Source organism: Aphelocoma coerulescens, chromosome 13 (genome assembly GCF_041296385.1).
Source record: "Aphelocoma coerulescens isolate FSJ_1873_10779 chromosome 13, UR_Acoe_1.0, whole genome shotgun sequence".
Classification (NCBI taxonomy): domain Eukaryota; kingdom Metazoa; phylum Chordata; class Aves; order Passeriformes; family Corvidae; genus Aphelocoma; species Aphelocoma coerulescens.
The window spans coordinates 8,914,474-8,930,966 of NC_091027.1; the positions used below are offsets into that span (position 1 = coordinate 8,914,474).

A 16,493-nucleotide genomic window follows, 5' to 3' on the forward strand; every position below is an offset into this window, starting at 1 on the left:
CAAAACAGAATCGAATCCACACCTACAGGAGGACAACGGCGTGGGAAGAGGGGGAGGGAAGACGGGGAGAACAACGCAACTCTCATGCCAACCTCGCAGCCGGCTCTTCCTGCAGGAAGCGAATCCCGGGGGCTCCCGGGGAGCTCTGCCCCAGCAGCGCCGAGGGGATAAGGATGAGACGCCTCCTCGCCCGCGCCGGCGGCGGCTGCAGCACCGCGGACAGCGGCCGGCCCGTGCGGCCGCGCTGAGCGCTTCAGCACCGCGGACAGCGGCCGCGCTGGGCGGTTCAGCACCGCGGACAGCGGCCGGCCCGTGCGGCCGCGCTGGGCGCTTCAGCACCGCGGACAGCGGCCGCGCTGGGCGCTTCAGCACCGCGGACAGCGGCCGCGCTGGGCGCTTCAGCACCGCGGACAGCGGCCCCGCGGACATGGGCGGCCGCGCCCGCCCCGCGCCCCGGCGCTGAAGCGGAGCCGGCCCCGACGCGCACATGTAAGATGCTGACCGGGGGTGGTGCCCTGCCCGAGCCGTTCTCCTCTCAGCTCCTCTGAGAAGCGCCCTGGCTCTAATGCCGCTCCTTACTTAGGCACTGGGAAGTTTTGTGGGGGTTAGAGACGTCTCGGGGCGACTCGGTCTCCTGCGAGCCTGAGGATGGGCTGGTGAGAGTGAGGCGGGTCGGCTGCGTGTGGCAGTGGTTTGGCTTTTTACTCTTGGAGTCTGTGCTTGGTTTCAGTGTAATGCAAAGGGCTTGTTGTTTGTTACCAGCCGCATGGTTTGGAGCCACGCTGTTGTCTTCTTTTGTAGTTGGGGGAGAACTGTAAGGGTTTGTTTTTCGTGAAAGTAGTGTAGGCAAGGTGAAATAAATTTAAAAAGGAAAAAGTGAACGGGGACACTGTATCATTCCTGTTGCAGCTTGCAGGGTCTAATGGTTGTCAGGAGTCCTTCTGTCCACGTTGTTTCCTGTCTAGAGATACCTAGTGAGCATTGAAAAGGGTGCATCAGTAGGGAAAAACGAAATACAGCCAGAACAGAGATTACTAGTTCTTTTCAAAGCTTTTCTTTCTCTTTTTAATAGAACTGCTTGTTAAAAAACAGTGTTACACTGCCCCCTGCTTGAACAATTACGGATTTTTCGTTGCTCTCATCACTAGTAAAAATTTATGAATGAACAGGTATTTCTCTGTTGTGCTCTCACTATGATCTGAGCCTGAGTTTTGAAGCGCTTCAACAGCGAGACTGAATTATTCCTAGCTCCCAAAGCCAGATTGAAAAAAAGGAAAAGTAGAACTCGTTCTTTTCAGGACAGTTCATTTGGTGGTCAAACATATTAATGAATGAACAATGGGAGAGAATGTAAAAATAGCCTTATTTTTGGTAGACCTATCTTATGTGTTCTGTGATAAATTTGCAATAATTAGCCAACTTCACAACTGTAGATTAAGGGGAAACAAGGAAGGACAGAAGGGAAAAAAAGTAACCTAGTATTTATTTTAGAACACAAGAAGAACTTGAATAAAAGAACAAAGGTGACTATTTTTCAGTCGCTCCTGCTGTAAAAGTCTTGTATTGGTCCATGACATTGCTTTGGGATGGGAAAGAAAATGCTGATGATTAGTTTATAAGAAAGAGGAGGGCGAGACAGCTGAAAAGCAGTGGATGGTTTTTTTCTGCAAGATACCTGGTAGAAAGCCAAATTCCACTTCCTTTTTTTTCCAAACCACAAGACAGAGCCTCCTTTCTAAAAGAGATCAGGGAGGATTTGAAAATGTAGATGCTGGTAAAGATTTGGTGGTCTTCCTAAATGTTTCTTGGCTGTTGTCCTCAGACCTTATGCTTCATGACATGAAGATGTTGAAAGTGTTTGTGTGTGTCATTGATCAGCATTTTTTAATGGCACAAGAGGCCTGGTTTGTCTTCCTGAACATTCTCATGCTGCCATGCCCTAAAGGGATTTGAAAAGGTGTGGTTTTGCTGACTGCTCCTGTAATTCTGCAAGGAGAAAGACCTGTTTCCAAATTTTTGTTTTATCTGTAGGAGCAGTGGGAATTATGGGGAGGGGATATTGCTTCCTGCTACTGGTTTGTAGGGCTATGCTGCAAATGAATGAATATCTACCTGCACAGGCTAAAAAATTCTATTTATTACATCTAAAAATCTATTATAAAAAAAATCTAATAGTACATCCTAGACACGTACTCAACTTTTCATGTAGAAGAATGGCCACATTGCTGACAGCATTGAATTGGGGTTTTCAATGTTGGCCACAATCCAAGAATAAATGAACTGGCACTTCAGCTTTTCAAAGCATAGAAAACTTCAGAATAAGCTGCGTCCATCAAGGCAGCCATCCCAAATTATACCGAGTCTGTTTACATAGTAAATCAGCAATATGGGGAAAATGATACTTAAAAGTCTTGTCTTACAGGAAAAAAACTTGACTTAAGGTAAGATTTAGAAGGCTGATCAAGCTATTGGAGAAAAAGGGGATATCAGAGGACTCTGGTAATACAAGCCTGTGCAGCATTTGGAATAGCCAGAGCAGCCTATTGCATACAGGATAATAAATGTATGCAGTTGTGTTCAGTCTGTGCTCCTTGTCTGAAGTCTGGAGTATACTTCAAAATAAGTTGCAATTTTTAATTAAAAGATTAAACATCCTCCTATTTTTACTCCAAACAATTCGAATTACTCTTTTAAATGGATTGATTTCTGTATCAATTTGTGTTTGCCTTTAGAACCCAACTTCCTTGGTTTTTGTTCGTGTTTATAGCATATCTTGGCTGGCCAGGTTTTCTGTGTGGAACTAAGGGTTAACAGAGAAAAATGGTCCATTTGATGTATAAGAGCTGTGTCAATTCCAAAGAGGCCTCAGGGAGTCTGCAGCCTTTATGTGCCCTGATTCTTTTCAGAAGTATTGATGTAAGTAGAAAGAAAAATAATAAGTAAAGTGTCAATTTGACAGTTTCTGAGGCTCTGCGGGAACCGAGGGCAGTGCTTTCAAAATGGCTTTCAGAAACTGAAATTTTCTTTTCAACAAGGCAGAGGCAATGTCTCATCAAAGCCTGCTCTGATGGGTGCTTACAGAGCTTATAGAGCATAGTAATGGTTACATATCTGAAGAGTCTTCTGTAGTTTCTGGACAAAGAAGGCCATTGAAAGGGCACAGGGAGACTCCTGCCAACCTCTCTCCACTTAGGGAAAGCAAACCCAAAGTGTAGTCAGAGACCATAAGTTCCTAAAGCTGCCTTTGTAAATGTCCTGCTCAATTTTTAGGCTTAAAGACAAGTAAAGGTTGACATCACTTGAGAATTCCAGAATTGCTGCAGTTCCTAATACCTATTGATTTCAGTACCTTTTATAGACTTCAGATGTTTTAAAAACTCAAGCAGGTACTATTCAGCCTCTCCTATACACTTTTAAAACTCTGGTTAAAAGTCATGTGTAAGAACTCCAATTCAGCCTTTTAAGGCACTTGGGCCTTTGAATATTTTCTCCAAGCCCCAGCTCCAGGTGGTAGCCCTGCCCTTCCATAGGTTTTTGTGTGGGACTAGAGAGGCAGCAGAAGGTCTTGAATGGCAGAGTCAGGAGCACTGTGGAAAGGAGGGTCAGGGAGAGGCCATTTGCTGGAATAAGCTCGAAATGAAGCAGCTCAACTTCTTTCCTATGTCCACCCTGTCCTACACATCAGCACTCAGACCAGTTAAGAGAATGTGGTTGAGAAAAGAAAGAGTTTCAGCTTCAGTGTGTTTCCAATGCCACCACATTAAGAACAAATGTCGTGTTATGCCATGTTCCCCTCTCAGACACTGAGTGTCTCAGCACCAAGTACTGTCAGAGCCAATTGCAAGGACCTGCTCTTAGTCACTTTAATTAGAACCTGAAACACTCCCACAGGAAGATTTGTTATGAGCTAAATCACCTTTCAGAAAGAGCTATTTTTCTCCACTCCCCCCAGGAATCCAGACATCTTGTGGCTCCCACAGCCGTGGAAAGCTGGATGTGCTTTGCTGCAAGAGGTACTCAGGCCCTGAAATTTTTTATTTTCATTTCCCAGACCATTTTCTCTCCAACAGCACTGCATGCATTGGCATCCTTTCCTAGAAAACACAGTATTTAACTGCAGTGCCTGATGAGTTTGATCACTAGTTGTCTCAATAAAATATGCAAATACAGTCATTTCAATCCAAAGCACCTTTGAAGAAAAATGGCAAGATAAATGCAATCAAGTTACAATTACTTTTATTAAGAGAGCACATTATACACGCTCAGTAAATATGATTAGTTCTAAATCTGCCTGTGTGTAACTGAAAAGCAGAACAGAACAAGGTGCTGAGTGCAGTTGTGACATTGCACTAGGGTTCAGTTTCCAAGAGCTTCAGCTGCTGCATACTTCACTCTTTGCACTACTGCTTCTCTTGTCATGATTCAGTGCTCAGGTCAAGCATAATTATAATTTTTTTTTCAGAACAGGGTTTGATAGCTGAGCATTTCTAATTAAATTATTCAAAGTTAAAAGTGTAATTTTTTATTCATCTCTACATCTCTATAAAGATGGTAAAGTATAATAGCTGAGATATTGATCTTCTCTGCTGACGGCCAAGATGGGGGGGGTCGAAATTCATCTGAGGTGAAGCCCTCTGAATGATGGTGCTCTTGCGCTTACCTGCAGGGAGTGATCAACTCTGTGCTGTAGGGAAATCCCTGCAGAACACTTATTGCAGGATAAATATTGGATAATCATTATCTCTTTGAAGAGCAGGCGTGCTTTCCTGTTTCCTCTTTTTCTGATGCAATTTCTGTTGTTAGAAACCGTGTACGAAACCAGTGTTCCCTCTGAATTGAAGAAAGTGAAATGAAGGTCCTTTGTTTTTGGCATGTTATTACATATACAACAAACAGGTGTGAATTAGCTCTAGGCCAAACTCTAACCTCTTTTGCAGGCAAAAATCTTAGAACTAGGCCAACAGTATTATTTTATGTTGGTTTATGTTTACTTTGGGTGTGATTATAAGGTTATCTGTCCCATCTATCTGGGTTGTCCTTCAGAGGTAATAATGTACCTAAAGAAAAAAGTTTTGCTAACAACAAAAAAAAAAGAATAAAGTATCAAGAACTGTACTTCTACATCAGGGAAAATATCTAATAGATTCCTTGCTGTTGAAAATTATAGATATTTCTGAGTTTCTTCCAGTATTGACACTTAAGTATAGCAACAAATATAAGGTTGCCAAATATATTACTGTACATGGGTTTGGATATCAGAAAATCCCAGTGGAACTCCTCCAGCTTGAAGCAGCTAATAAAATTAATTGTCCTAAAATATTCATGCATGTGCAATGCTCCTGCACTCAAGGGTGATCACTGAGCACCTACCAGAGCTGGACTGGTTTCCACGTGATCCCAGCAATGATGGCTTAAGTCATCACCAGCTCATCCTTTCAAATTGCTTAACATTTTAAAAGATTTAATTCAACATTCAGGAGCTCCCAAGGCTGTAAATGTGCAAAGTGCTTTCTGGTTCTGTAACTCCCCATTTAACAAAGTCACAGCTGAGAAGTGTTTATTTGCATGTGTAGTCCTTGCTTGAACTCAGCAAGGTTTCACTACATGTTTAAAACTTAAATGCTGTCCTGAATAGCTAAGGACAGGAGCTCCAGTTTAAAGAAGCACTTGTGCATATGGTTAAAAACGTCATTTTAACCACATGTTGCTCCTCCTGGCCTCACTGGAACTGCTGCTGAGATGAAAGCTAATTGCTGAGGAAAATATATGTGTGTATGCATATATGTTTCCAGAATTTGGACTCCACTGAAACCAATGAAACATAAAATTTTGACTTCAAAGGGCCCCCAGATTTACCCCAGGCATTTTTCTGCTTTAGGAAACTCTGTATCCCTGTCAGATATGTTAATTGCATACTTTATTTATTTAGATGTTATTGTTTTCTCTTATAGTGAACTTCATGCAGTCTAGGGAATTAATTCACTTAACCATATCTCCTTCATTATTCTTGTATCCCTCATTTCTGTGTGCTTCTTCAACTCCAAACCATGTTGGAAGGAAATAGTTTTAAGATTCATACAGCACTTTATCTCTCTGTGGAGCCTGAGATGATATGTTCAGTTCCTACTAGCTTTTATTAAGTTGTTACACTGATGCATCAAAGCTTAGGAGGAGAGATTCTCAATTACGAACCTCCTTTTCAACCTTGTGTGGTCACAAATTTGATTTCTTAGGATTTGTTTACATTTTAATGTAACTTCTAAAAAATTGCTGTAAAATTTGTTTGAAACTCTTCAGTACTAGCTTTCTGTTCCAGATCAGTACAAAAGCAATGAATTAAAATGATAGATACCTGTGTATATGTTAGTTCCATAAGAACAGCTACCTTGAGAATTTCTGTGTCTCGGATCTTTAGGTATTTTGGGTTTCTGATAACCCTGTGTTTTACCAGCTTCTTGCTGCTTCCTTTACTCCTTTGCTACCTGTTCTTGAAGGCAATGCATCTTCTCCACTTTGTCTCCTGGCACAGTTCCCTCTCATCACTCACTGCAGCACTTTCCAAATTCTGTAGTATTTTTTCAGAGCAACACATGAACTTTTCATTGACTGAAGGTCATAACCAACTTGGAGAAAAGATGGAGTGTGGAAGGATGAACCTTTGCCACCCACTGAGCATTAACACTGCTTATTTGTTACATCTGTCCACTGCAGCTCAGATGCTCCTGAAGATTTTACCCAAGTGATTTAGGACTTGCTACTGGCCTGAGTGCAAATGCTGTCTGTGAAAGAGGTGTTTTTACATTTTTACTCAGGCTGCACATTCTATGGGCTTTGGATGGCAATTAACTCTGCATGCTTAGACTCTAAAAGACACTATGAATTTGCTGAAATTCTGCTGCAATAAAATTTTAAAGAAGAGCAACATTGAGACAGCACTGAATGCAAAGTGTGAACGTTTTAAAGGCACAAATACATTTAGGATCTCAGTTAATTTCATACAACAGTGTGTTTTCTCACCCATGAGCCCAATTGCACGTAGCATAGCTTTCTTTGGGACTTCCAGAGAAGGTGGAATAAGAATAGTTTGTCTTCATCTCACCAGCTCCAAATGAAGGGCATTTCAGCCACGTAATCAGTGGGGAAATTAATGACCCTTTTTCTCCTGCCCTCAGTTTGTGATGAGAGATCTGTATCTTGTCTTTCTGCAGTAGCTCTCTAAAAGGTGCTTACTGGGGACTGACGTGACACTACATCAAGAGTTATTCCTGTGTTTTTCTAGACTCTCCCCTGAATCTGGGGACTTGTATTTGGTGTAGCTGCCAACTGTATTTCACTAAGAAATTAGATAGATCATTATTAAACTGCTCTAGATCAGGAAACAGAAACATGGTATTATGTACCATGAAAAAAAGCAGAGAATGAATAAGTGGCTTGCTTGTACCAGCTGAATCTTAGCAGAATATGCAATATAATTATCCCTGTTACCACATGTTTAAAATTAGAAACATGGTTTTTAACTTCATGGAACATAGTTTATTGGCCTGATCCAAGGTCTACTGACAAGAGAGAGTCCTGCTAACTTTCTTTAGGGCTTGTGCCCTCAAGGACAAAATTCAAGAAGAGTAATCCAGAGAAATATTGTCCTGTGTATATGAATCCTAAATATGAGGCATTGAAATTCTAAACAATACAAATGGAAAACTATGTGTTCAAGCATTTCTTTTTCTATTTATCAAGTCAAGAATATGCTGAGTATCCTTGTTGCAATCGGGAAGGGTGAACAAATCACAGGAGAGCTTGTCTTTTGTTCAGAAGCTAATCTTCATTCCACATGTGTCCTAAATGATTATAAGTAACCGGCTCAGGCCAGATCTGGTCACAATGACACATTTCCAACCTTATTTCAGGTTCTGTGAAATCATGACTCTGCCAGAGTATAACCAACATTCCTTTCTGGTTTTCTGCAGGTTGAGACACAGCAATTCTAAAGACATGCATCGGAGGCACGCGACCCTTCGGGAGAAGGGCCGGCGCCAGGCCATCCGTGGCCCTGCCTACATGTTCAACGAGAAAGGCACCAGCCTCACTGCAGAGGAGGAACATTTCCTCGATTCTGCAGAATATGGCAACATTCCTGTTGTGCGAAAAATGCTGGAGGAATCCAAAACCTTGAACTTCAATTGTGTCGATTACATGGGACAAAATGCCCTCCAGTTAGCGGTAGGGAATGAGCATCTGGAAGTGACAGAGCTGCTCCTCAAGAAGGAGAATCTCGCTCGAGTTGGGGACGCACTTTTGTTAGCCATCAGCAAAGGATACGTGCGCATTGTAGAAGCAATACTGAACCACCCAGCCTTTGCACAAGGACAGCGTCTCACACTCAGCCCTCTCGAGCAGGAACTGAGGGATGATGATTTTTATGCTTACGATGAAGATGGAACTCGGTTCTCCCATGACATTACCCCCATCATACTTGCTGCCCACTGCCAGGAGTATGAAATTGTTCACATCTTACTTCTAAAAGGCGCACGGATTGAAAGGCCACATGACTATTTTTGCAAGTGCAATGAATGTATGGAAAAGCAGAAGAAAGACTCCTTTAGTCACTCTCGCTCAAGAATGAATGCCTACAAAGGATTAGCCAGTGCTGCTTATTTGTCTCTGTCCAGTGAAGACCCTGTCCTTACTGCTCTAGAGCTTAGCAATGAATTGGCCAGACTAGCCAACATTGAAACTGAATTTAAGGTAACTCACCACTGTGCCTTTTTCCTCGGGCTGAGAGTGTTCAGGCTATTGTGTGGTTTACATGTTTGATCAAATTTTGGGTTGCTATTTGAGGGGTGGGGGAGTAAGAGAGACTGGCAGAGACTGCCAGATGTGTTAGCTATGCACAGAGTCAGATCACTGTCATTCTCCAGTTAATAAATGCTTGGAACTGAACATTGCATATTACAGCAGAAGCTTAAGTTTCTGTGTTGCACACTGGAATTGCTGAGAATCTCTAGTTGGCAGCAGGAATAAAAATTAGATTATTCCAAAAATGGAGACTCATTTTTTGTAAAAAAGGTAAGTCTTTTTAATTGAGCAATCTATTTTAGAGGCAGAGTTCTAGAGGCTGTTTTAAGAATCCAGTACATCTAGTTCTGCTACAATGATAAAAGGTATAAATCAAGACATTTTGGTCCTCTGTAAAATAATTTAAACTGCATTGCCTCTTAATGTTTTGCTGCTGCAACTATACATGATGAATTTCATGAAAAAAGTAAAAGAGAAACAATCAATAAATTGTTATGAAGTTTATCATCATGCCAAACACAGCAGTGTGGCTTGTGGAACTCTCTTACAAGTTGTTTGAGATTTCCATTATCATAATGAGTTTGTAAATGTCCAATGCCATTTGCAGTATTTCTCTAAGCCATTTACATGACATAAAGGACATTTTCTCCCTTTCTAAAATAAATTAGTCATTAAACCCCTCATTTTCAGTGGCTCAGCCATCAACATAAGGCTGTTCTCTGACTTATGACTATTGTGCAGCTACAATCATGATCAGTGACTCTGGGGTAATAAAGTCCACGTTGTGAGTACACTGGGGTAGGATGCTCACCAGGAATCCATTATTTCCAATTTAGAAAACTATTCATGTGTTAAAGCATCTATTTCAAGATTTGTGGCTCTATACTACGAAGGCCTAGGGAGGAGGCCATCCCCCTGCACTGGGCACTGGGGAGGCCGCCTTGAATCCTGGGTTGGTTTTGGGCCCTTCACTCCAGGACCAGAGAAGGGCAAGGGAGCTGGGGAAGGGTCTGGAACAGAAGTCTGATGAGGAGCAACTGAGGGGGCTGAACCTTGAGAAAAGGAGGTTCAGGGGGCACCTTCTCACTCTCTACAGCTCCCCGAGGGGAGCGAGGTGGGGGTTGGTCTTTTCTTCCAGGTAACAAGCAACAGGAGAAACAGCCTCAAGTTGTGCCCAGGGGAGGTTTAGATGGGATATTAGGAAAAATCTCTTCACAGAGAAGGGGGTCAAGCCCTGGGAGAGGTTCCCCACAGAAGTGGCTGAGTCACCAATCCTGCAGGGATTTAAGAGATGTGTAGATGTGTCTGTCACTTGGGGACATGGCTTAGTGGTGCCCTTGGCAGTGCTGGGTTTACAGCTGGATCTCAGAGGGCTTTTCCAGCCTAAATGGTTCTATGAATCTATGCTCTCCAATTGAAAAGTAAGAAGAAAACATATTCTCGGGCTTTAAAACACTTTAGTAACCCTCTAACAGGAAAAAATTCCCAAACCACTGAGATCTTTGGGCAATAAAATCAGGGTAAGATTTTGCAAACTCTTTTTCCTCATTTGTATCAGAATGCAAGCACACAATAAATTGAAGGGGAAGTTTTATTTGGATTCAGTCTGAGTGAAGCAACCTCACTGGGCTCAGTGAACCCGACTGCTTGCTCCAGTGTGAAACCATTAGGCTCATGCTCACACTTAACAACATTAATATCTCATTAATGCTCCAGCTTCTTCTCATAGAAAACTCTATATTGAGTGGAGCATGAGCAGCCTCAGCATTGCATGCTTGTCAGTCCTGATAAGTGTCTTGCCACAGAAGAGTAAATGTTTCTACCAGAAAGCAGCATCAATACTGGCACTGGCAGGTACACAAATCCTCCAGGAGCAAACCAGCAATCAAATGCTGAAGAGTTTCATGGTGGTTATACCTCTGCACTGGCAAATGGATGGGAATAAATCAATACTAGAAAAAACCCCAACACATTAGAAACCATTTGCCAAATGACTGCATTTCCAGGTTTTCCATGTTCATTGTCTTTTTGGAAGATTCTGTGCAACACACATCCATACATGTTAGTGAAGTACCTACCCCTACCGTTAGTTTACTTCAAAGATTTCACATTCTTTTAGTGTATTAATTCTTCCAGAAATTAGAAATTTCTCAGGATTCTAATGTATCCTCACTGTAGCAAAAAAACCCCAGAGGTATGTATTTATGTAAAAATATTTATTCTTATTAACATAATCAGTGTGATGTGAAATAGGGTATTAATAAAACAGTGGGGGTTTTTTCACAGAACATGACAATTTAAGAATTTATTTTGAGGAAAGAACACAATTGCTGAAAATGTATTTAAGAAGCCCACAAATGAAGAAGATTTATGAAATTAGACAAGTTGTAGAGGGCCTTTTTTGTGACTAAAATAATACTTTCCCAGAATCTTAACTTGTTTGATTCCTAAAGTTCTATAATTAAAATTGGCTCAACAGATTTATAAAATGATCACTTTGGATTATTTAAGAACATTATTTAAAAATGATATGCAATTGCAGCAATACAGTTTTCAGGAGGTACAAAGAGTCCTTGAAACGGAAAGACACAAAATTTTAATAATGTAGGTGGACAAATAGTAATTTAGTAACCTCTAAAGAAACTCCTACCATGAGCTAATTAAAATATAAATGCAGTGCCTCTTGCCTGCTGCTTGCTGCCCCAAATCTCTTATGCAATAGCACCTTTCAGCACATCAAAATGAGAAGCCAATACATGTGCTATGTTTTTAGAGAACATGAATTTTTTCAAGCAAGTTGCCTCTTTGTACAGAGAAATGTGAAACAAAACAGCCACATGAACCACTTTAAAGGAGAAAACTTGTGTTACCTGTGGTTGGCCAGTTTATCCATTCTTCTGGTTTTTTACAATGGCAGAAGCTGAATAGATTTTTTCTCACCCTAAATTGCTAAGATTCAGTAATATGCTGCAGATCTGATGAAACAGCTTTGCAAAACGTTCCCCAAAAAAGTTTTCTTATTAATTGGAGAAAAAAAAATTGCTGTGAAATATGTAGTCCATTAATCCAGAAATAAGTAAGGCCCTTTCCCCAAAGTAAAATGAAAAATAAGGAACCAATTGTTTCTATGAAAATACATGTAGGAATGGGGTGGGTGGGACACCCCTAGGAGATGGACTTCAGAAAAGAGAGAAGTGAACATCAGAGTCCCTGTGTCTGTTTGCAGATCTTTATGCAATGATATTCTCCTGTAGTGGAGGCAGCCCAAGTTGAAAAAATAACCTTAATGAAGCACTTTTTCAGTTTTGTATATCCCACTTGAGTGCTGGGAATTAAGAACCAGTTCATGACTGTCTCTCTGTTTCTAGTTTTCATTTTGTGTTTTAAAAAACAAAAAAACATCCACTGGAGCAAAGGCAGTAGAGCTCGGGGGCCTCATTTATTCCACAGGATGGGTCCCTTTATCTGTATTGCTCTTGGAAAAACACAGAAAGAGAGGATCCTGTGTGGATTGAAGGGTTCCAAGTGACCATTCTTCTGCAGAGTGTACAAACAACTGGGTAGGAAACTGAGGGGCACATCAATTAAAAAATCAAAAGTACAATTAAGACAGAAATATAGAACAAAGTTAATGTGGTTTGTAGTTTTCCACAAAGGGTGAAAAACAGACATTAGGCTAGTGATTAATATGTGAATCTGTTTTGAGGGGAAAAGCATTTATTGTCAGCCTAGCAGAGCTAGGATCCCTCTAGTCCACACAGGAAGAATTCTCCTCTCGCATTCTCCCTTTTTTACTCAAAAACCCCATTGCTGTACATTCCAATTTCTTTAAAAGCTTGCAGATCTTGGACCTCAGTCATAAAGTAAATAATCCTTCTGCCATCTACCAGAGGATTCTGTTTGTTCTGCTCATATAAATAACCCTTGTGTCACCTGTAGTATGAATAACACAGCCAGGATTTGTCCATCTGAACCAGTGATCACTCCTGAGCCAGGCTGATGAGAATTGCTCTCCTCCTTGGTCCAGAGAAATCTATCTCCCTCATGTCAGCCTGGTGTGAAAGCATATGCAGATGTCTGCACAGTTGCCAGCTGTTCACAGCCAGGTGACTCATTTCGAAGACTGGAATATTAAAAGCAGAGTCAACAGAATCGTTTTTATATGTCCATCAAAAGCCTTAGGAGATTGAATTTCTAGCAACCAGCCTGCAGGAAATGCCCTTGAAACTGTCTTTAATAGCAGCATCAGGCTTAATATTACTGTCCACATTTAGGAAACTGAGTGAAACCCAGAATAATAGCTCTGTTTACTTTTCCTAAAGCAGTGTACTCCTGGCTGTGTACTCCTTTCTCTGGTGAGATCCCCCTCCACAGCCAGGACTGTTTTACAGCATTGCATGCTCTCAAATTAGACCACATGCTTGTGTATGTCAGGAAACATCCTTGTGATGAAGTAAATCAGGCAAATCATTCCATTTAGCAATCCAGACAAATCAAATTAGAGACTTGCAAAGGAGGCTTAGGAAAGATCTCACCAACCATAAGCAGTAAATCAGATCTCAGCTCCTCTTGATTAAAATGTTACTAAAAGCAAGATGAAATTCACCACCTGGAAGACATGTGGTGTGTGGTCTTTGTTTACTGCTCCCACCAGCATTGTCAGGGTATTTACTACAGTGTAACATTTTGTTTCTCATTCCTATGCTTCTTTGCTGTCGCTTTTCCTCTCACTGTTGTCTTTTCTCTAAAAGCTGCTGGGATCCAAAAGCGGGTCCTGGCAGTGAACCTGCTCTCATGTGCAGGTGAGCATCATGTCCAGGCTCAGCTGGCTGAGGGACTGCAAGTGGCTGTGGGATGGGTGGCTGGCGGGGCAGCAAGTCAAGCGTGTGGATGCCCGCAGGGATGTGCCTGCTGGGAGCTGCCTCTTGTTCCATTGGGGCTGCAGTGATGCAAAGCAGCTGAGGCTCAGATCCCTGCATTCTCATGGTGTCCAAAGGAGAACAAAACAGCCCTTGAGACTCAATGGCCTGTGGCTGTTAGGGATGATGTGGCATTCCTCTTGCCTCAGTAAGTCAGCTCCAACTTTTCTTCTGCCTAACTACAAATTCTTAACTTCACAGGATATGCTTAACTTAAACATCTTAAGGGAAATTACTTTGTCAATTTTCTTGGTATTTCTGGCTCCATGCTGCATGGCGTTAAGAAAATCATTATTAGACTCTTGGTTTTTTGAAATGAGTGATAAAAACCAGAAAATGGCAGAAAACACTGGAGAGTAAAATAGTAGGAAGTGGATTTGTGAGAATGGAGGATAGCAGTGAGCTTGGAAAGAGAATACTTGAAAACCATCAGACTGTAAACTAGCAAGGCTGCAATTTTAAACTCTGCTTCCTACCCAGGCTGCACAGACTCTTGGATTTGTTTGGTCTCAGGACTGACTGATGGGAGCAGGTGCCTGCAACTCCTCTCCCACTGAAACCAGAAACTGGCATGGGAACCTCCCTAATTAGCCTCATGAACATTCTTGTAAATCTCTCACTTAATATTTCTGCTCTGACCCATTCTTCCTCGAGTGATCCTTTAATCTTTTCTTGATTTCTGGCCTCAGCATATTCTCTGGTAGACATCCTGCTTCTGTTATGTTTGGGAATGCTTTTTATGACTCATATTTAACATCTCAGCAAGCTGCTCTTACAGGCTTTAGTGTGTTTATATGGCATTTGTTTAGGTTTTCATTTAATTTTTCAGAAATTCTGTTCTTTTCTGTATTTTTCTTCCAGACAGGATTTACATATTTTAAAGAGATGTATTTTTTACTCAAGCAGCTTTCATTTTTTTTCTCATGTTTCACTTTGCTGGGTTTTAAGAAGAGAAGGCAGAAGGGAACTTCAGAAATTTGGTCTGGTATGCAGAATGTATTCATTGCCTTTTTCTTCTGTTTTTATTTTCTGCTGCACAGCTCTCAGTCTAACCTAGTGCCTGTTTTGAAAATCAAGCATCACCAATATAAATACTTATGAGTAAATGAACAGTCACTACTCCCAAGTGATTTTTTTTTTTATATGAACTTTTCCAGGTCAGTCTTTAGTGAGAATATTATTTTTTCTCTTAGGGATGGAGTCAGGGATGTGGTTTGGTGCTTTTTAACCTTTAAAAAGAACTATCTTTTTTTCCCCTCTCACCTATAAGCCAATTTTCCCCACTGCCATGAGAACATGCACATTTAGAACCTATGATTTTTTTTATTTCAATTTTCACTTGTGCAAAGCAAATGCATAAGAAGGTACAACCAATTATCCAACTCATAATACAGGAAAGAATCAAGTCCCAGTAAAGCAGCGAAACAAATTTCCTATTGTTAGAAGTTTAACTTCTTGTTGGAACAAATGAGGTATTAAAATAAGAGAGGAAATTACAAACTATAATGGAAATAGCCTGGGAGAAGGAGAAGATATTTAAGCCTTGTAGTGAAATTAGTGTTTGGCTCTCTGAGTGGGACTTGCTCTGTGCAGAAGGAACTCATTCTCTATGCTGTTCTTTTTCAGAGACAAATTCACTAATAATAGATGCTACACCAGCTTTGTCTTGAGAGCTAAATTAATTAATTGCAGTTACATTTTTCCATGGATATGTAGCAAAGACTGTGGAGAAAGGATATATATAGTCTTTCTGCCCTTAAACCCCACCAAATTTGTGACTTGTGTTGCTATCTTTAAATATTTATAAATTAGGAAATATCCTTTATATGTTGAGAGTTGTTATTGTAAGTGCTCTTTTTAGGTTCTGTGATTAAATCATTTTGTGCCTGGCACATTGCCCAAGAAAATGGTTTTAAAATGTTGCATGAGAAGAAAATTCAAAGCTTTTCAGAGGGGTGTAGAACTGATGCCAAAGCTGTGATGTCTGGAGCTGTGTTGAGCAATCCAGATTTGTATCTGTGTGTGTGAAGGTGTGTCAGCATCTGTCTATGTCTGTTCACAGTCAAGCAGAGTAGTGGATGCTGTGATCCATAGTGAAGGGTAACACTCAGTCATCTACAACCCACACCTGTACCTGGAAAAATTAAGACCATTATTTTTGTAACTCTGTTGGCAGCACAAGCCACTGAGCATTCACATAAAATTGGATAATGTCCACTGCCCACGAGGGTATTTCACCTGCTTTATGAGTGACATTGTTAAAAGGTCCCAGCTAAAAGAAAACCTCTTTAAATGTTGCCAAAACACTTTATGCAGGGAAATGTTTTCTTCACTTTCCTGGGGAACCAGTCCATTCTCTCTTTTGAAAGAGTGAAAGGGGAAAAAAGACTCTTTCTACACATCAAATCATAGACAATGCATCAGTGCAAGAAAATGCAGTATTTGAATTAATGCCTCAAGGGTTCTGCTCCCCTAATAAAACCCCCTAAAAATTGAAGGAAACTTTCAACATTTGAGGATGGCAAGACAGCTGAAACACTGGAAATATTTGACTCTCCCAGAGTATAGCTGGTGTACTTTTGTTTCCTGTGATGCTACTGCAAGTGAGATTCTTGGCAATGACAGTGTGCATGCCATCACTGCAATGTTTATTACCCTTTACAGCTCCCTGGGAAGTCATTTTTAGTCCTACTCAGTTAAGGATGAGCAACATTGCAACTGCAGCACTTACAGCTTACTGCTCCCAGCTTGACTGAACACGTCCCTGGAGCAGGATTC

The 16,493-nt window shown here is 41.1% G+C and overlaps 1 protein-coding gene across 1 annotated transcript in view; it reads left to right on the forward strand.

Moving 5' to 3' along the window:
* Positions 1-7,974: 7,974 nt before the first annotated feature.
* Positions 7,975-16,493, forward strand: part of TRPC7 (transient receptor potential cation channel subfamily C member 7) — a 65,980-nt gene continuing 57,461 nt past the window's right edge. The window contains exon 1 of the mRNA XM_069028881.1: positions 7,975-8,745. Within this exon, the coding sequence (XP_068884982.1) occupies positions 7,993-8,745 (753 nt within the window). The 5' untranslated portion in view covers positions 7,975-7,992. The remainder of the gene's footprint in view (positions 8,746-16,493) is intronic.